General features: G+C 37.5%; 1 protein-coding gene across 2 annotated transcripts in view; it reads right to left on the bottom strand.

The window, feature by feature from the left end:
- Positions 1 to 22300, bottom strand: part of prex1 (phosphatidylinositol-3,4,5-trisphosphate-dependent Rac exchange factor 1) — a 220540-nt gene that overhangs the window by 12127 nt on the left and 186113 nt on the right. For both annotated transcript variants that reach the window (XM_020527744.2, XM_048608419.1), the window contains 9 exons: positions 15643 to 15731; positions 14729 to 14811; positions 11857 to 11947; positions 10766 to 10894; positions 8492 to 8533; positions 5293 to 5510; positions 4280 to 4382; positions 637 to 780; positions 70 to 175 (listed from right to left, as the gene is read on the bottom strand). In XM_020527744.2, the coding sequence (XP_020383333.1) occupies positions 70 to 175; positions 637 to 780; positions 4280 to 4382; positions 5293 to 5510; positions 8492 to 8533; positions 10766 to 10894; positions 11857 to 11947; positions 14729 to 14811; positions 15643 to 15731 (1005 nt within the window). The remainder of the gene's footprint in view (positions 1 to 69; positions 176 to 636; positions 781 to 4279; positions 4383 to 5292; positions 5511 to 8491; positions 8534 to 10765; positions 10895 to 11856; positions 11948 to 14728; positions 14812 to 15642; positions 15732 to 22300) is intronic.

Below are 22300 nucleotides of genomic sequence, written 5' to 3'. Positions count from 1 at the left end.
TTGATAGCTTCAAGGGATGATCAACCAAAAAAATCCAAGTTCTTTTCATTCTGCAAATAATTGGTTTACCTGAGTTTTCGATAATAACATTTAACTTTTTCAAGAGAAGCCGAATTGATCTGTTGTTGAAATTCTTCTGCAGACGCATTTTCTGAAGAACATCGGTTCTCAAGAGCTAGAGAAGAAAAATGTAGTTCTATTACCTTTATATAGAATCTTGCTGTGGTTGCCTGAAATACAGTCACCACAAAAAAAACCACTTAAGAGCTTTTTTTCTTCAATTCCTTAAATGTCTCAATAAATCCAAACTGTTAACAAGTATGAATTTGTTTTTTACAGTAAGCAATGTTTTACACAATCTGGAAAAGGCCAACTGGTTTGAAGCATTTCCTGTATTCATTGCAGTTTAAGTTGTTGGTTCATGAAGAAGCACAGTACAGACGTTGCAACAGGTTACAAGTGCAATTGATGATCAGAGAAAATACAAACGAATAGCAAATTTCCAATGCCATTAAGCATTTCATACGTACAGGTAAGGTTTGAGCAACAAGTAAAATGTGTCCATTACAAAAGTTTTTGACATATTCAACTGGTAGAAACAGAAAAATCACAACGTTTAATTTAAAGTAATTTTACCTTGAGTGAAAAGCACTGTGTGTAATTTTAAACTTCCCCCATTCTGAAACTTAGAAGGCAACTCCATAAAGTTATGATTTTCAAGATAAAAGATAACTTTCAATGCTTGCCGGCTTCCATCTATATGGTAAGTGATAGGGTTGTCTGCAAAAATAAAATCAAAATCAGCATTTAGGAAGTGTTTTGACAGCAATGTAAGATTGCATATTTTTTTTAGATTTTTCTGTGTTAACCAGCGAAGCAGGGCTAAGTGACTGTTAAACCTAAGCCCATCACAAAAACTGTGGCTCATTTGGACTAGGATTAAAACAAGGTAAATATTCCTCCGAGTATTGTGGGGTAAACATACTGGTGGATTCAAGGTAGCAAGGAAAATAATCTCAGGCGCTGTTTCTAATGTTAGGAGACAATGTTTATAAAGAAAAGAAACGCCAAGTCAAACAACTGGTCAGAAAAAATTGTGTAGCCACGTGAAAATCATAAATCTCATTAATATAAACCTTTAGATGATACTCTAAACTACAGAGTTCACAACTTCAATAGCAATTTGCTCCTCTTTCAGTGCAGCTTGTATTTTACCTTCAAAACCCAGAAATGGCTGAGTAACCAGTGTAAATCTAGGGTCAGCATAGATGAAATTTTAGAGCCATGGGATTTAACAGCTTAGAAACAGGCCATTTGGCAAACCACACCTTAATTGTATTTACCTTACCTACTGGTTAAACCACCTTATGCTAAATTACAGACTAAAAGACACCTTAAATGATTCCTTGAAGTACACTATTAAATCAACACATAATCTTGTTGTCCTGGAATTCTATAAATTGTAGTATGTTAATTATGTACATCAACATGAGAAAACCTTGAAGTACATTAAACACTCAACTGCAAAAGCCTGGAGGTGACTGAAGTTATAGTATTCAGCTATTTACAATAGTTTACACTAACAAGACATAACTATTTTTCATTAAAAAGGCTGTTGAACAGAGAATTTTTAAATTGATCCTATGCATAATAAAATATTAATAGAAAGCAGCAGAACAGATACAATTGCAAAGATAATAATGTGCTAGCATAATGAAAAGAACCACATTGATGGAGGATCATCTGAACCAGACACTGAGAAAAATGAACTGAGTCTTTGGAGTTGAAAGGCAATTTATTTAAATGAGGGTATGCAGGGGTCAGTCCATGGAAGGAGATTAGGGTGAATTCCTGATGTAATATATTAGCAAGTCTTTAAAACTTTGAGGGAAGGTGATCCCCAAAATAGTGTTTTCATCCCAGAATGGAATGGCCAGCAGACTAATGGAGGATGTTACATACTTAAATGTCACAGGATTGCAGCTTAAATCCTTTTGGAAAGAGACCATCCATTTAATTGCTAAAATTAGATGTTGTACATAAAGATCAATATATCCAGTATCACCATCACTTTTTCTATTTCTGGAAGCAATGAGGTCATATTTCAGAAGTATCTATTTTACAGTACAAATAGGTTTTGAAACTACATTACAAGCAACACAACCCCAGGCTGTATGATGAGACTTGCCAAAGTCAGGCTAAGCTTGTTGTTGAAACATGTCACAGCCAGAAGCCATGCAGCAGGGTAAATTTAAATCTGCTTATTTAAATCGCTGAAACTGCAGGCATTAAAGCCCTTGTGACTAAAGTAGAATAACACAGTATATGAAAGCACAACTTCTCTGGTACAAATTAAGCAGCTTGAATCATTTATGCAAACATTTAGGATGAAATGCATTTTTAAAAATGCTGTAATAAGTGGATAATCGCAGATCCATACACATGGCTCATAAAAAGTAATTTTCCAAGTGTAAAGACTCAATCCCTCAGAAAAAATAAAAATGCTAATTTTTCTGTTTTTCTCTCAACTCTCTTCCTTAATCTCATTTTAATGTACCAATCTCTATTTTCCTTCTTGTAAAATGTTTTAAATAAATCGTGGTCTGCAGTTTGTGTCCAGTGAGAATATTTTACAATTTGATTGGTTGAAGAGCCTCACTGCTGCTTTACTCAAGTGCAGTAGAGGGCACTACATTAAAACAAATGTTGACTTGGTAGAAATCTTCATTGACAAGATACGAAAAGTCCATGGGTAACTGAACAATGAAAATTCTTCCCTCATCACTGAAAGGAAGAAATGAGCTACAGTTGGTGCATATATTGTTTGAGTTTATATTTAATTCCTAAGGCACACCTGTCTTTTTGTGAGGTATATAATTAACAGTTTTCTGAAAAAAAAATGGGAACAATCCAATACATTTATGTGCAATTCGGGCAACAGCCCTTTGCAAGAAATAGATGCCCCATGATTTGTAAACCCTCTTTTTACTAGACCACTTTTGTCTCTGGCATTGGCTTTGTGGAAATATATTGGAGATCCGGTTAAATATTGTGCAGTTCCAAAAACCCCTTGTATATGTTCTTTACCTTTGAGTGATGTGGAGGTGCCGGTATTGGACTGGGGTGGACAAGGTCAGAAATCACACGACACCAGGTTATAGTCCAACAGGTTTATTTGAAAACACAGCCTTTTGAACTTTACCTCATTCTTCAGGGGTTAGTGAGAGAGGTGGAATCAGACACAGAATTTATAAGTAAAAGATCAAAGGGTCACCTCATCAGTGGTTTTCAAATAAACCTGTTGGACCAAAACCTGGTGTTATGTGATTTCTGACCTTACCGTTGAGTGCACACACAACTATTTTGATAGGTATTTGTAGAAGCATCTGCCTTACTACATGATGCTTAATTTTGTGTATCTACTCTGGATTCCCTGGTCGTAAGTTATTTTGTGTAAAATTTTATCACTTTTTTGCATTGTTAAAACTGTTTCGATCATTTTCCCTTTCTCACGAGAGAACCATCTCAGCCTGCTCATATAACCGCACCAACTCCTCATAACCAACTGGCTCCATCACAGCCTCCAATCTGCTTTATTTGAAAAGGCATCTACAACCTATCCCTTTCCCTAACCCAGGTCCAGTGTGTTCTTTTTTCTGAAGTCGTCTCCCAACCCCATCCTCCACATAGCAGTTTCTATCTGGAAGTTTCTCATATCAGGATGGTGTTTTCCCAAGTGAGGTACATTGCGGTTTAAATGCAGTGCACAGTTGTTGCCCCTGCACCAATAATGTGTCTCAGCTCCAACCTCAGAATAATGATCACAATTGCACCACTGATATATCTTTATTCAGTTAGCCCGTGGGCTCTGAATACAATTGCCAATTTAGCAACCTCACTTAATTACACAGGGAGAGAGATAAGGTCTACCCAAACTTTCATCACAATTAATTCCCAGCATGAGATGTTCTTCCCGAAAGGCTCTGTTTTATTGGAATGCATGTTACAGTCATGAAAAATAAGATACCTTATCTGATGCTTGACACTAACTCCTAAACTCTTGATTCTTTCACAAGGTATATGGTTGACAAAAAAAAGGCAGATAGTTTTTCTTTAAGTAGTACAACACTCCTGAAACAAAACCTCTTTCCAGTCAGACCACAAATTTATTTTGATTCATAGTTATTACTCTAGTGTTTCCCTTTCCATGAACACAATTTCAGTATTGACCATAAATACTGGTTAATATTCAAACCAACAGAGTATTTGAAATCCTTACTTGCTACTGGGTATTCATGTTCCAGCTGTCTAAAATAGAATGTTACATTATCCAGATCAGACAAGGAGACCTTGGTGTCCTCCAGCATGATGCGCTCGTCTTTCTGTGCAGGAGTAAAGTGATAATTATTAATTCCAGCACACAGAAATAAACAGCATGAAATATCCAGCCTCCAGAAACAGAAGATAATGCAGCTGGCCTTGCATCCATCAGGCAATTGCTTAAAGTAAATTCCTCTCATTATCTTACCTGACATAATTCTGACAAAATAAAACATACATCCATCACACTATTGTAAAAAAGGATCTTCAGATCGTGCAAAAAATGATGTGTGAAGGAAATGAATCTTGTGCTCTATGTATTGTATGACTTCTGGGATTCCATCTCACTTGTCACTCAGTAGTACTTTGTCATTAGATTTGAAAGCAATTCATTTCTGCCTCTATCAAGGCACATTGTTGAAACAATGAATCTTTGCATCTCTTTTCAAATGAACACAATTAGCAAAGAGTTCAAGATCCCACAAAATCAGGAGAAGAGTTGCAAAGAGGTGCAGTGCAGGCATTTAGTTCACACACAAAAAGAGTAAAACCTAAATAGACTTTCTAGAGGAAGTCAGTTACCGCGTGAATGCTCCAGGATAGTGGCCAAAAAAAGTTTCTTTGCACAAAATATCTGTTTAATGCAATTTTATAGAAACAGCAAAATAATGCAAAAAATTTCAACACATTATTTCCATGAAAGTGGTGAACACAGACGTTGAGAATCTGGATGTCAAATAACACAAAGTGGAATGATTATTTTCTATTTGAAACATGCCAACTCAACTGCATTCCCCAATCACAAGCAACAAATTCCATCAAGTTTTAATAATTTACTTGTAATTTCAAATTTGTCCAGATTCTTGCACTTCTGAAAAATTAGGCAATTCCCTAAACCTAATAGAGAATTTCTGTACATATGGTTTAGTAGACACCAAATTAAAATTTGCAAATTTATGCAGGTTCACTTACCACACTTGGAGAAAGCAGAGACTGAAAATTGAGAAGGACCCCAGTAACAGCTATCTGTTCAAGCCACTTCTTGCTGGCTTCCTTGCTCTCCTCTTCATATTCTCCATTGTTATTATACCGGTGGTTCAGGGCAGCCAACAACTGCTCTGAAAAGCTACAGATAGCTGCTACAAGGCTTTGACAAAAGAGGACATCGCGGCGTAATTGTAACTCAAGGTCTGCAGAGAGGAGAAAATTACCAAGAAGTCAGAGAAAGGAACCAAACCAAGTGCAGTAGTGAACAACTAATGTTTTCGGATTTTTTTTCTTTGGAGTACAAACAGCTATTATGGCTCAGGGCACAATTTTGCCCCATCTGAGGCCTTGCAATGATGCTTGTGAAAAGACAGAGTCAGAGGGAGAAATATTGAAAGAGAATTAAGAGAAAACAAACATATCTGACATTTACAAACTTTTTGTCAAAAGCACCTCTGCCCCTGCGCATAAATCAAAGTCCTCTCAAATGGGACAACACACCATAGTAACAAGCCATGACAGAGGTTCCAATGCCACCAGGAATCCAAAGTAAATTATATAATCAAATCCAAAAGGCTCCAGAAGTTGCTACTACTGCTGCAGATATCATAAGAAAAAGCATCAAACCTGAATCAAATGAATGAACAGCTGAGGGAAATCCATTCATAACACAGCTTGGAATGTTTATATATTAAACCATTTATACCACAGAAATGTTTGAAAAGTAGAGGTAAAGTTCTTTACCTTCTGCTTAACTAGAGAAGTATAATCTGACCTCAAAGATTCTGAGGTCCATTAGCTCCATTCTTTACAAATCAAACTTTGCCTTGCTCAAACAAATAAATAGAAGCAAAGTAGACTCTGGATTATACAAATAACTTAAAGTAAAGCATCTGTGACAGAAAAATAAATCCAGTCATGAAAGGCCAAATGATTCAAGGATCAGCGTAGCACTGAAGCAACCTTACTGTGAGAAATAAATGAAATAAAAGTGGGCCAGATTTGGTGGTCAGTGGTAAAGTAAGGGTGCTTGCTGACTTCAAAAAAAGTTGGCACTGAATGATCTTACATCCTGTTTGCCAAAAGTTTGAACTCTCTTGCTGTGAAATGGATTATTTGATGGTTTAATGAAAATTCTTAATATGGAGGTGCAGTGATAGCTTCAAGAATTCAAAACACCTAGTCATATTAAAAGGATGTCAGACAGCCAACCAAGAAATTAAATGAAAATTTTGAATAATTAAATCACTTCTTAAAGATCTTACTAAAATCAGAATAAAGACTGGAACATACAAATAGGATTATGGTAGGAGATGTAGAATCATAGAATCCTTACAGTGTGGAAGCAGGCCGTTGAGCCCATCGAGTCCACACCAATCCTCCAAACAGCATCCCACCCAGACCCAGCCCTTATCCTATTCCTGTATTCCCCACCCTAGACACGATGGGCAATTTAGCATGGCCAATCCACCTCACCTTCACATCTTTGGACTGTGGAAGAAAACCAGAGCACCCGGAGGAAACCCATGCAGACACGGGGAGAATGTGCAAACTCCACACAGACAGTTGCCCAAGGCAAGAATTGAATCCGGGTCCCTGGCTCTGTGAGGCAGCAGTGCTAACCACTGAGCCACTGTGCTTAAAAATAGACTGAATTATTTTGAAAAGATAGTCATGAATCACAATGAAGATAGTTAACATTTTTAAAAATAATTGACAATTGTTTAACATTAGATCATAGAATTCCCATCACTGTTGAGCCTTGTCCAGTGAAGTGAAACAGAAGTGACTAACTGTGAGCGTGAGCAGGAAAGACTTGTTAAATCAATTGATGTTATAGATTTCTGCTTTAATTGGGAGGGTGGAGATAAGTGTGGGATGGTTGGGTTGTTCCGGAGGGAACTCTGAGGCAGAAAAGTGAATTTACAAAGCACAAGTTCAGGATTTTTAAGTCAGTCTCGCATTGTGCTAAAATACTGAATTGAGCTGAGATTCAAAGAGATTACAATGGAAAATGCTGACAGTCAACCATCATCAACATTTCCCTGTTAGATTTTTGACAAAATCATGGCTAGCGAGAGTAATAATTCCATCATATATACTGATCAATCATCTCATGACGTAAATGATTACACTGAATCTTATCAGCATTTACACAATAGAATACAATGTGAAACTCAACTGATCACTTCAGAAGTCCAACCTACCTTGACTGAAGTTAGAAATGCACTATCTAAATTTAAGATGAAATGTGTTTTGAAAAGTTGATAACAATATTTTAGTTTGTCATATAAATGTAAGTTAAAAAGAGAACATGCAAACGGCAATTCATTTAATATTCTGAGGTCCCAAATCCATTAAAATTACCTGCAGAAAATTTTACTTTCATGACATGTTTTCACACGACATATTGACTTGCTGTTCCAAGTGGGCAATGTAACATTACCACAGAATTGCAGCAAGTCACTTTTTAAGTGGGAAGTAATTCTCTTCAGAACGTTTGTTAAGGAATAGTGCTGTATAAATGAGTTAAAGGTTTTCATTTGCTATCAAGAGATAATAGCTGAAAATACATAGCAAGTTACTAAATTATAATATATGGACCACAACCAAATTAACTCACTATTCTTTTATATGGGTCTTCTGTCTTAACTTTGGCATTCAAGTTGCAAGGCTTTTATCATAAATATTTTACCAATAACTATGACTCTTTCATAGAACCCCACAGTGTGGTAACAGGCCATTCAGCCCAACAAGTCCACACTGGCCCTCCTAACAGCTTCCCACCCAGACCCATCCCCCTAAACTGCAGTTCCCATAGCTAATGCATCTAACCTACATATCCCTGAACCCTAAGGGTAATTTAGCATGGCCAATCCACCTAACTTGCACATCTTTGGACTGTGGGAGGAAACTGGAGCACCCGGAAGAAACCCATGCGTATACAGGGAGAACATGCACACTCCACACAAGCAGTTGACCACGGCTGGAATGGAACCTGGGTCCCTGGCACTGTGAGGCAGCGGTGCTAACCACTGAGCCACCACTTTGTTCTCAAGTTAATATATATCTCACAGCTGTAATATTTATTTCATCGGAATATGGTATATAGAGATATAATGTAATACATACTTCTCCTCTCTGCCCCTTCTGGCTTAATTGCAATGACTAAAATATGTCTTACCTGTGCAATGGAGTAGAGCTAAAAGCAATTGATTTTTTCCATCTGTGGAAGCAATTAAACAGATTACTAAAATGTCAGTATTTACACATCATGAAGAAAATAGGTTTTAAATGAATCTTTATTCTAAGGATTGGAATAGCATAAGACATTAAAATATTGCTCAATCTGGATTGATTCCTCAAGACCAAGTGCAGTGTTCAGGTCAAGCCAGCAAACAGGGCTCTGGAGCTAACTGGACCAAGATGGAGATCAGGGAATGAGAAGATTGAAACAGCAAGCAAGAGGGAAGAGCAGAGGAGGGGAAAAATGTTAGTGAAGACAAGTGAAACGAGGAGGAGGAAGAAGAAAAGTTACACAGGAGAAAGAAAGAAGGGAACAATAGAGGAACGTAGGTGAAAGGATATGAGGAGGTGAAATTGGTAGAATAGAGAGAAAGTGTTTAGTTAAGCTCTGGAAAATAAATACAGGGTTTACTTCAGGCGTAGAGGGCATACAAGAAATGGGACTTACAAGAAATGGAAATTGGCTCCTCAGGAGCCAAGTGATGATTTACAATCTGGCAGTGGAGGACTATTTCTGTCTTAGCACATTAAAAACTCATGTCAAACTCATATCATGAAAAAAGACTGACACAAACAGACATACTACATATAAGAGATGTATCAATGGCTTTGTAATTCTTACGGCCTTTGATTCAAGCAGAATGATATTTGAAAAGTCTCTGCAAAAGTCTAGAAAAATATCGAAGCTGCTGGAATCAGGAGTGTCACTTCATCTCATTTGATTGTATGAACTAGTAGAGATGTCTACAATATATTTGGTTCCATTGTAGCTCACTGGTGCACTTTTTTTTTCAATTTATTCTTTTATGAATGTTGATGTTGCTCTTAATCAGCAATGCAGCTGAGAAAATTGCTTTGAAAGGTAAGTCAATTACTTAACATTATGGAGCACAATTTACAAGTACACTGAAGTATTACAGCTATATTAAGGGCACCTTCTCTTAAATCAGTGCAGGTACAAAAATTTCAAGATAACCATCTTAAGACTTAAATGAATGTATCATCCAATGCAACGTCTCACAAACATGGGAAATTAAAAGTCTTAAAATATAGCTTGTGCTCCGAAATATTTATCATTACTTTTCTAACTATTACTTTTAAAATTCATTTATAAAATTCCGCAAAATTATAATACATCATTTTTAGCTCTAAGAAGCCCATAAGCATATTCATTATAAACAGAGCTCACCATCTAATGGAGATCTGAGTAATTAAAATCCATACAATTCCTAGTGTGTAAAACCTACCTCCAGTTAGAAACTGTAAATATCTAATGATACATTGCAAACCTGCAGAACATATTTTTACTTTAGATACCACCAGCATGTTTAGTGATAGAGTGTGAAGTACTGGTTCAAATGATTACTTTAAAAATCTCAAAACATATATTCTTAAATATGAATTACATTTAAAAAAATATTTTTGAAATGCACCTTTTTAATATTTAAATGAATAATTGCCATAGACATCTGTCTGTGAATGCCATTCAAAATATATTTGTTTTATTGGGGTTGACTGCAAGAGAAAGAAATAGATCTTTGGTTTCACTGAAGTAAAAGTGCCACTGGCTAGCAATGGCTACTGCTGTTGTAACTATAAATTTTCAATCAAGATCTGAAAACATATGAATCCTACTGATCTAGTAGAAATAATTATCATTTCTTTAAATAATAAATCCACAAATGTTAAGGCAGAGTTCTTACTATATCAAGTCTACACTGGATCTCAAGTATTTAGAGAGCAGAAAAATAGACAATGTATACATGTCTCTCTCTGCTGCTGAAATAGTTTCACTTTTAGTCAGTCTTCGAATATGTTCCCTTCCAGAAAAGCTCCAAGTTGGCAAAAACTCAATGAACCACATCTAGAATCATAATTAAATCCAAAGGCAGCCTGCAGACTGTATTCCATCTGTTGAACCATTTAAAGCATAAAGCATCACAGGGTACCAGGCAGTAATGATTTGAGTAGGCATGCATTTCCACTACAGTCTATTCCAACTTAGCTCTGACTGAAGCCAAACAGATCCTTCTGTACCAAACACAAAATCAACATATATTCTTAGATTATGGTCTAGCTATATTAAGAAATGGTGTAAAAAATTTGTTTACACATAACTGCTACCCATTTATTTTCAACAGCTGTACAACATGCTGAAAGGTGACTCATGGAAGAAATAGTCTCAGTAATTCAGAGCATATATGCAACTAACCTTCTACATATTCCTGTACGTTGTCCACTAAGGCATTGATCGAACAAGGCAAATTCCAGGGGTCCTCCTGCACGTTTGTTTGGATTATACTTCGACATCTTATATTTTGGTCAACTTTCTGTCGAAATTCTAAAGAATGATTCCAGGAATTAGGTGATCAAAATCTTGTTACTGAAATCTGTAGCCATTTCAATAATAACTGTACATGGTGAAGAGCACATGATTTAACTGTGCATTGCCAAATCCCGTGTGATTGAAGATACAGATTTTATGTCATTATTTCCCATGTAAGACACTTCTACGAAAAGGATACAGTTAAATGCAAGAGCAGTTTAGATCCAAAGTAGCTATGGGCCAATAATAGTCAAAAGATACATTAGGGAAGGAGAAGCCATGATAGATGCTAAACCAAGTAAATAAAATCAAAGGTCATTCTTTTAGCAAGACGCTTGTCATGAGTTTGAAATCATATTTGCATAAGTAGTTCGCAATTAGAAAGAAAACTGAATATTTTCAGAATTAAAATCTTAACACCACAGAATACCAAAAAATAAAAACAAATGTAAAACTTCTACTTAAACACAGAGCTGTGTTTAACCAATGCAAGTGAATGAATATTAATTTCTGCAGTCATCAATCTCATTTAAAAGCACAGATGGCAAGAACCAGCTTTACTTAGTACTAAACACAAACTGTTTTGTCCTGTCAAGAAAAATCAGTACTGAACACAGCTAGATAATTTGATGCCGTCAGGGAGGACAATTCTGTAAAGGTATTATTCAAAACCTGAGCAGGATCGACTGCTTTGTGTCTGTAAAATTCCAGATTTAAGATTTCTTCCCATATTTTAGAATGCTTATTTGTTGTTGAGCAGAATTTCTGCCCCCAAATAGGGCCTTTCCATATTTTCACAACAGCATTAATCAAGTAATACAAGTAGACGCATAGCTGAAGTGCTTCCCGGGAGATTCCTGCTAATGGTTTGCAACTCACTAAGCACTGTACACTGAAGTACAAGTGATTGAGGGAGAATGGTCATTAATGTAACACCATTTAGAAATGTAGACAGAATTAGTACGAATCTTTTTTACCTTGTATGTTGTATTCTGTACTAATGCCATCTGTCTCTTCAAAGGCCTTGGCCATAACTGACCCCTTGAGGAGTGCATCAATGGAATCCACCTGTAATAATTCAATGAGCATCTCAAACTCTTTTCAATCTCCAATACTTGGTTTCTATGCTTTATTTCACAAGCTGTATACAGCAAATACTAAAACCGATCACTCATTGTGATGCTCATGGTAGGAGAGAGGTAAAGTTGTTGGATAAGGATACCAGGATGTTAAAGTGTACAACTGAGCAGCTGATAGAATTTAAAAGGAGTTTTTAAGAGAGACAGAAATGTACTTTTGTCTGAAATTCTTCTTAGTTGCAATAGACAATGGGTACATTTACTCCTTCCTCCTTTCACTTAACAGTAATTTCAATATGAATAAATAGCTCTTTCCTGTTGAAAAAGGGTATTGCTCATATGGTGAAAGCCAAAAATGACTGAAAGCTAAAGAAAATTTGCAACTGTATAACCTTCAAATGAATTTGCATCAATTTGAATTTATATCCCGCTAAATGTCTCAAAAAGTTGCATTACCAGAAATGGTCTACCTAAATATACTTACCAGACCATTTACCCCTCTAAACTTAAGTAATTCTGTAATGCTTCACTCTTTGCACTAATCACTGATCACTTCAACAATTAGTTCAATTGATGTTAAGTATTTACAATATATACATATCTCTGCCATTCCCACTGTAATGCTTGTCTACTTACCTGTATTAAGCATTAATTAACTCACTAAAAATGCCAACTGTTGATGCAACAAATTGCCTAGTTATTTTCACTACTGAAGGTGTGTGCGGTGACGATATTTTAATCCTTATTTATGTGTCTAATTGTGTGGGAAAAAATGGACAGATTCTTGTTTTTTTGACTCTGTGAATTAAATCAAGTTTTTTAGAGGGATTCGCACTGCAAGGTCTCATGAGATTTCTCGCTGTATCTTCTCAAATTTACCTCACTAACTACCTACCTCCAGCATCCTTCTCATCTGATTCTATCCCCATCTTACTACGCACCATTCCCAGAACAACTTACCGCTCAGTGGGTAGCTACTGAAAGACTGGCATCCATTGTACCCATGTCAGCTTTAAAGGACCATTGTGCACCCAGATAAGTCAGAGTTGTTCCTTACATCTCCTGATATTTTCCCTAGACATCGCAGATGTGGGGAAACTGGCACCCTGCATTGCAGGCAGGGACCTGGAGGTCCTGCTGGATGGGATGATGCAGACATGGGACGTCCTTCTCGACCCCAGGTCCAGCAGTGGAAGCCACAACATCAGACCTTGCCAGACTGGTCTGACGATCTCACCTAGATCAGTGCTGACTCAGCCATTGGCAAGGATGCACAGCTATGATGAAAGATGATCAACGACCTTCTCCATTCCAGCAGCCTAAGTGCACCACTTTTTCCCTTATTGCTCTCACTTTATCTATACTACTTCAGAAACCTTCCAATAAAACTCATGCTCTACAACTCTCTCTACTGACTGCCACATCTTCTCAGTCACTGCCATCCATCTCCAAACCTTTAAATACCATTCCTATTTGTCCTCTGCACAGCCTACTCACTTACTAGGGTTGTCACCACCCCACCTTCCACTTCCATAATACCTGACCATCTCTCATTCCAGGAGGAAAACAGTCCATAATGGGAAGAAAGACTCAAGATGTGTAGTGGGCTACCTTACATTCTGCTCCTCATCCGTTATGTGTCATTATCTAACCACCTGAGCCACTGACAGACCATGTCCAAGCTCCTGGATGAGTACTGAAGGCTGCAGTTGACTCAAATAGCCAGGACCTCCTGGCTAAAGTCATCTTCCTTGACTTGACTGAGAACTGTTGACAGTTTCCTGACTTTGTGTTTCTCTAAATGGCAAGACAAGACAGAATTTATATCAACCTGATAGCTCTGGCTGAGGGGGCAAAGTTCAGAAAGGCTAGGCAAGGACATTGTGAGCTCACATAGGCTCAGAGTGAGCGAGCGTTGCGAAAGCAAACAAAGAGCCAGGAGAAGCAGGCTGGTCCAGTTCATGAGCTGATTGTATATCCTTGCAGTGTCCGTGCTGCAGCATTACATTGATAGATGCCAGTGCAGCCTGAAGTAGTGTATTGGAGATGTGCCAGGAGGGTTGCTTGAGGTTGGCACATGCTGGATGACAATGTCAGTGGATGTGGGGTGTGTGTGTGGTTAGTACCCGGAGATGTGGTGCCCAGCGTTCAATATGGAAGCCCTTCAGAATATTATCTTCACTGAGCTCTTCGCAGGGACATACACAGAGATAAATGGGTGGAGGATCATAACTCAGTGAAAGACACTCTTTGTCACGAGAACACTGGCAAGTTTTAGGTGGACCAATGTTGACAGAGAAGTGCAGACTGAGAGACTCCAAAGTTTAGGATCAGATGCTGAGGGATTGACTAAAGCATGGGGCAACTGCCACAGAGGTACAATGGGGAAAGGTAGCTTGTTGAAGGCCTTTCAGCCATTGTGCACTGAGGGACTGGAATCTGTTGGAAACACACAACTGTATGCCTGACAAGAAACATACATTATGAACCTCAGCATTACTGAAATTATATTGAGGCACCTCAAAGTGGGACATGGTGTAAAGAGAAACATTTGTTTCTATAAAACTATGTGCATTTACAATGTGAAACATGTTGCCTTCAGGCTGTATGCCTGACTTGGAATATACTTTGCAAACGTTAAGACTATTACAATGGTACTGAGACATCACCTTCAGCAATTTTCAAGTCAAAACTGTTTTGCAATATCTTTCTAAAAATGTTATGAATAAATGTATTTATGGACAAAAAAGTGATTATAAAGCATACATACCTGATTAAAAAGGTGCTCGAGGCAGCCATGTAATTTGTCCTGTTTGTCAAGAGGAATTCTCATGTCACAAGGCAGTTCATCTCCTGTTTTAAAATTGAGAAAGCATATTTCAATGTATAAAGAAATAAAATAAAGGTTAATAAAAGAAGATTCAATATTTCACCTTATCAATCTTCAAATCATGTACCGGTGTTATATAGAGAGTTATTGTAGAAAGCATATCCAAATCACAGAACTTTCACAAAGTTGTTAGCAGTGAGGAGCATCATTCCACATTTTTGAGGGGATTAATGTCAATATTTGTTCCATATAGTATCCATAATTATCTGCGAGTTTCCAATTAGGATTATACAGGGAAGAAATAAACTTTGATGTTTTAATAGTGAAGAAGAAATTATACGCTCATATGAAAATTCATGCGTAATTACATTTCGAAAATGCAGCACAGAATCACAACAGTGTTATGACACAGGAGGAGACCATTCAGCTCATCATGCCTCATCAACTTGATAAATGAGCATCATTACCAAGTTCTAATCTCCTGTTTCCTCCACATACCCTCGCACATTATTTTTACCCAAATAATCATTCAATGTCCTATAAGCATCAAATACCTAACAATCATCAATCTAATCAGTACAGTTCTGCATTTCTATTGTCACAAGTTAAGGGTTTCAGTTCAAACAGAAACATATGCATCATCATCAGATGACAATAGACTTTAATTAATTGGTTTGTGCCAAATGATGACAAATGTAAAATGTTGAGACATGTTAGATTTCATCTTTAAAATACAAAATGTGAGATAAAAGCAACAAAAAATTAATGAGTAACATTTTGAGAAGAGAAATGTTGGTGCGGTCTTAAAAACGGTTGCATGCTTTAATAACATTTCATTTGCTGTAAAGTCTCACCTGATCCCATTTCATCACTGCCCAGGTAGGAGCTCCTGCTGCGATCACTTGTATAGGATAGAACAGAGTCTCGGTTGCTATTACATTCACTGCAAAACACCACCAAAAACAAGTAGTATTTTGAGCATCAAAATTCATCAATCCATTTCAAATGACACCCTTGCTATCAAATTAATTATCTGGAATTCAAATTGAGACCACATCCCTTTTCATTCTTTCATAGCATCTGGGCATCACTGGCAAGGCTAGCATTTATTAGCCATCCCTAATTGCTCAAGAATGGTCATTAATTAAGAGGCTGGGAATTCTTTTGTGAGCAATGTGCTTCCCAGCTCCCCATACTCTGGCCATCATCTACAAGACACACATCAGGATTGTGGTAAAATGTTTTCTATTTGACTGGATGAGTGTAGCCCCAACACTCAAACAGCTCAATATCATTCACGATAATGCCAGCCACTTTTAGCATTCACCTCTTTGTCCACCAGTGCATGGTGGCTACAGTATATGCTGTCGACAAGATGGATTGCAGTAATTCCCCAAGACTCCTTCAACAATCTTCCAAACCCATGGCCTGCACCACCTAGAATGATAAGGACAGCAGACATAGGTGCTGCTGTCCCTAAGCAAGTTTCCAAGCAAGCCACACACCATTGTGACTTCAAACTATATCACTATGCCTTCCCTGTTGCTGGGTTAAAATCCTGGAACTTCTTCCCTAATACGGCTCAAGGTGTAACTACCCTGCATGGACAGCAACTCACCATCACCTTCTCAAGAACAATCAGAATGGGCAATAAATGCTGCCATTGCCAGCAACGTTTACTTTCCATGAACGAATAAAACAAAACATATTTTTCTGAATTACGTTCAAAAAATTGGCTAAAAGTTTGGCAACTCAGCAAGTTTTTTCTTAAAATAGACTTTTATTCCGAAGCCAATAGTAGTTTACTAGCTTTTGTAGTATATAAAGTAAGTAATTTACAAGCATATAAGGCAACAATGTTTAAAACCTGGTGATTTACACAAAACCGATTTGACATCATGAAATTCACGTCACAATTTATCATTTTTTTTAGAAAGGGTACATTGAACATATATCACTATATTTAGCCCTTGGGAAGCAGATGATTTACATTAAAGCTATAAATAAACCTGTGGTAAAATGTCCCACAATATATACTAGGCGCTAAAGCTCAGCAACAAGAGAATCTTAAAAAGGAAAAAACATAGCTGCTGCTGCAAGGGAACTTAGCATTGGCTTTGCACAGGTCAAAGCAAGTCCAGTGCCTGTAGATATGTGCTTGAACTATACACGGTACTACAAACTTCTTAATATCCTGTACACCATGCAGCTAAGTTACCACTTCAGTTTTCAATGTGTAGGTAAATATTGCCTTTATAACCATATGAAACTGTGTAGTCATGGCTGGAAACAGCAACAATTTTATATTGTGCCAACATAACAGAAGACTACATCAATCCTATACCTAAATGAATGCTGAAATTTAGTAGTTGCAATTCCATTCTACTTACTTAATAATACTTTATGTAAAATACTTCAATTTGGCACCTGGCAGTTCATAATATCTTTTGGTAAGCTTAAGAAATATTATGACTGAAATTATTCACACCATTCCCCTATTTGCCTCCAGAGGGCAATATATTAAAAAAGCTGATTCAGAGATAGGGTCCAGACCCGAAACGTCAGCTTTCCTGCTCCTCTGATGCTGCTTGGCCTGCTGTGTTCATCCAGCTCTACACCTTGTTATATTAAAAAAGCTCCTGCTTTCTTATTCAAACATGAACAAATACACACTCAGTTATGCTGCTGTTACACTGGAGTTACACAGGACATAAAATAAAACTAACATTTCCGTATTACATTTCTTAAAATACCCCAGAGTGCACAAATGACTATAACAATCAGCCAAAGATGTGCAGGTTAGGTGGATTGGCTATGCCAAATTGCCTGTAGTGACCAAGGATGTGTAAGACAAGATGGATTAGCCATGGGAAATGCGAGGGTTTTGGGGATAGGGTAGGGACTGGATCTGGGTGGGATGCTCTTCAGAGGGTTGGTGCAGACTCATAGGGCTGAATGGCAACCTTTCGCACTACAGAAATTCTATGATTTTATGAATATCATTCTCTATCTATTCCTCTGGGTATGTAACCAAATTATTGTCATAATGATTGTATCAGAAAATAAAGTAGTTACGTGTAAAGTAAAATGAATTCAATCGTTGCTTTATTATAGTGAATGTTACTTAGACGAGGACTAATGGCGACATATTCAGACTTCTTCAAAACAAGATCATCTTTCTGATGTATAGTTTACTTGCAAATAAAAGAATTACTGGAAAACTTGAAAGTGCACATTGTAAAATAATTCACATATTTGGAAAGAAACAAAAGATAAGGCATAGAACAGAAAACACAAAGCTACCTTCAGTCATACCCTGCACGGCCTGAGGTATGGATACCAGAGCAATTTGGAGAACAAAGAGAAGCAGATAGAACATAGAACAGTACAGCACAGAACAGGCCCTTCGGCCCACGATGTTGTGCCAAACTTTTACCCTAAACCCAAGGTCTATCTAACTTCTACCCCTATCTTATACTATCATCTTGAAGCATCATTATTGGTAATTATGTGGCTTTCAACTAATAAGAGCTTTCACAGTATGCATGTAGAAACAAAAAGACTAAATTAAGTACTATTCACTTTGTATTCAAAACATCCTGGAAAAAAGTTAAAAATAAATCTCTCCTGCAGATTATCTGGATTCATGTAAAAATATCCATTTTCAAAGGGACTGCTCAGATTTTGACTACTATCTTGATAAACCTCAACATGATAACCCACTTTTGTTTAGACCCTTGGCCTCAACTGGATAGTAAAAACAAGCAAGACCACTTTCTTGAATGATGCTGCATATCTATTAACACCAGGAAAAAAACCATGAAATATTTGATATGCTTTATAAATAAAACATGCATGAAGTTTGAGGCCTTACAGAGCTTGAAACAATGGGCCACATTTGGCATAAATGTTAGGTGCAACATATAAACTACAGGACCGACGTGCATCCTTGAATGATGTTGACATTTGTGACATCAATGCTCTGTTATCTGGAAACTGGTTTCTTATGGCTGTGATCACACTTTCTGTCTAATCATCTTAAAAAAAGAAAATTTAATATTGTGCTGATGGAAGTAATTCAAATCCTACGCAATAGAGCCCAAATGCTCAACATACCTGAACAAATCTACAATTAAGTATTAAATGCTTCCTTCAATTGTTGGCTGTAGAAACAGTGTGGTCAAGAACAATAGCAAACATTGAATAGTACAAGATAGGAACAACCCCTTTGGTTGACCGTGACAGTGCTGACCATGATGCCGTTCTAAATTAATCTTATCTGTCTACATATAGCCCATATTCCTCTATTCCATGCCTGTCCATGTATCCGTCTAAATGCCTCTTGAAGCATTGCTATTGTTTCTACTTCTACCACCTCCCTAGGCAGTGTGTTCCAGGAACAAATTTCCCTCTGCATAAAAATCCTGCCTCGCACAACTCCTTTAAACTTTCCCCCTCTCATTTTAAACCTATGCCCTCTAGTATTTGACATTTACACTCTGGGAAAAAGACCCCGACTATCTACCCTATCCATGCCTCTCATAATTTTATATACGTCTTTCAGGTCGCCCCACAGCCTCTGACGCTCTAGTGAAAACAATCCAAGTTTGTCCAGTCTCTCTTTACAGCTAATACACTCCAATCCAAGCAACATCCTTGTAAACCTCTTTTGAACCTTCTCCAAAGCATCCACATCCATGAGATCACGTTAACAGTCTATAATAATCACTAATAAAATTGTGACAAGTGTTATAAGGTTCTCTGGATGGTTTAACCAGATAGGCTAAGTAGTGTCCTTCATCTGTCTTTTGTGACAACAGCATTTAGTAATGGTTTGGAAGTAGGTGCTTTCAGAGTTTTCCAGAAATCAAGTGCTGCCCCAGTTTCCTTTGAGTCCTAGACAACAAGGTGCAGGGCTGGATGAACACAGCAGGCCAAGCAGCATCATAGGAGCAAAGAGGCTGACGTTTCGGGCCTAGACCCTTCATCAGAAAAGGGGGAGGGGAAGGGGGTTCTGAAATAAATAGGGAGAGAGTGGGAGGCGGATAGAAGAGGGATAGAGGAGAGGATAGGTGGAGAGGAAACAAACAGGTCGAAGAGGCGGGGATGGAGCCAGTAAAGGTGAGTGTAGGTAGGGAGTTAAGAAGGGGATAGGTCAGTCCAGGGAGGACGGACAGGTCAAGGGGGCGGGATGAGGTTGGTCGGTAGGAGATGGAGGTGCGGCTTTGAGTCCTATTTGTTTTTCACATAACTCAAGTTAGTTTTACAATGAGCAAAGCCTATTACTTGGTTTGTTTTTACACCCATAATGTTATCACACACAACTGAGCAACCCCCCCACCCCAAAATCGCCATGACCTGTAATTTTGCTTTTTTTTTGTCCACCACTAGTAAATACATTCACGTAGCCATTCAATATTTACATGTAAAGTCCATTATGGGCAATGCAAACCAGGAAAAATGAAGGGGGTGGGGGTAGGGAGAGTGGGAAGGGACTAAATCAAAATGGAGATGGGGGGGAAATAAAGCACTGTCTTTCCCAGGGTGACCACCTCTCTAAAGGCATTTATGGACACCACGTGCTCCCTCTCCAGTGACACCAGGCACAAACGCAACCAAGGAAGGGGGAAGACAGTCAGCAGAGATGGCCCAGCCCATTACGTAGTAAACCTGAAATCAAACAGCAATCAGCTGTTGAGGGCTTATGTATTTTCAGATCTCCACAGTACTCAACAAATTTCTTATAAATCACATACTTCCGAATGAAGGACAAGTGCTAGGACTGTTTATTACTATTAGTTATGAAACTCAGAACTGATTGTGGAATACTTTGCATCCAGAAAACCTGGCATAAATTGCCCCAACAATGGAAAATGGTTTCTAGGGGACACCTGAATAAACAATTCTTTCAACCTTACTATTCTGCATAAATACCTGCAACAGCCAAACATTTCAAAAAGAAATAAAAAGCTTTTCATTTTTGGAACTGAACTCGTGAGAAAATTGTTCACAGACTGGTGGAAAAAAAAGTTTTCAAACAGCTGGTATTTCAAGCCTACATGAAGCATGAACAAGTTGTAAGAAATAAATCTGTTTCAAATCAGTCCACAATGGAGCAATTGATTAATTCAACGTGTAGTGTCTGCATTTTTGAAAGAACAAATTTAGAATGACTAGTTCATGCTTCACTCTTGCTTTAAATTCTTATTGACTTCATAAATAATACCGCTTATAATATTCCCAAGCTCATTTAACAGTTTTAACTTAAAAAATTAGAGATGGCAGATGAAATTACTCATTTCATTGTTGGCAATGTGATCAGGGGTTTCAAAACATGCAGGGCACATAATTTCACGATTTAATTGGCAACAGTTCAGTTATTTGCACCTACGGGTAACTGCCAAAGTATGAATGGGTAGGGTGGCAGAGTTGCAAGCAGTACAACATGAAATTTGGTTATCTATTGTCTCTTCTCTGATGCATAATTTTACAACACTCCCAAAAATAGGAAAAATAAGAAGCAAGCAAGTACACTGACTGCAGTAAATCCATGATTCAACAGTCCCAAACTATTAGAAATGTGTTCAATTCCAGTTGGGGACAATAGTGGGCAAGGGGGTACCAGTTGGTGGGAGAAGAGATTGGCAAAGTACCCAAGAGTAGAACATACGTTGGGAGAGTTACAACAAAGGTTTTTAACATTATAGAATAATTGTTAGAAATCAGAATTATAGAAATGAAGAATGACAATAGGTATTGCAGTTAATATATGCTTAATGTGAAACATTCATGCTACTGTAACACACCAGGCACAACTGAGCTGAATCAGGCTGGATGAAAGTATTGAATCAATCCTCTCTTATTTCAAATATATCATGGATCTGATTGTACAAGTTATTCCACATCCAAATTAATTTATCAATTTGAAGATATAGACAACCATTTAGACAGCAATTATTTTATGAATGAATAATTCATTAAAAAACATACTTTTGAAACGCCTTGTAAACTATAGCGGAAGTTGCTGTCCCAATGGTTGTTATGCATAAGTAGTTTATTGGTTTGACCAGTAATTTCCCACAAAATGAGTTTACAATTTCATCTGGATAAATAGAGTGCATAATTAGGAGGAGGCCCGAATATGAGACATAGAAAATTTCCCTACAGATTAATTGTTCTATAATCACTCAAGATTAAATCTTATCGAAAAGCTGATGAATAAAACCTGATCCATAGAATCCTACCAGAAATTCAGCCAGCCAGGGAATGGTCAATGGCACAATTTCAAGAAAGAATATTAAGTGGTGCAATGAGCAAGCAGGAGAAAGAAATGAGGCAAAGTGGCCAAGGTGAAGATAAAAATCTGGTATAAGCCTCATATCTGGGCTGTATTATTCTGTGCTTAAACCATGAACTTACAATATCTGTTTAAATCAATTAATCACTGAAAGACCCATCAGAAACTAATGCTTGGCTGCTAGTATATCATTAAGGAAACTGAGAGATTTGTAC

Source organism: Rhincodon typus, chromosome 19, assembly GCF_021869965.1.
Source record: "Rhincodon typus isolate 14 chromosome 19, sRhiTyp1.1, whole genome shotgun sequence".
Lineage (NCBI taxonomy): Eukaryota > Metazoa > Chordata > Chondrichthyes > Orectolobiformes > Rhincodontidae > Rhincodon > Rhincodon typus.
The sequence above is the reverse complement of the archived record's forward strand: the minus strand, read 5'-3'. Positions and strand labels throughout refer to the sequence as shown.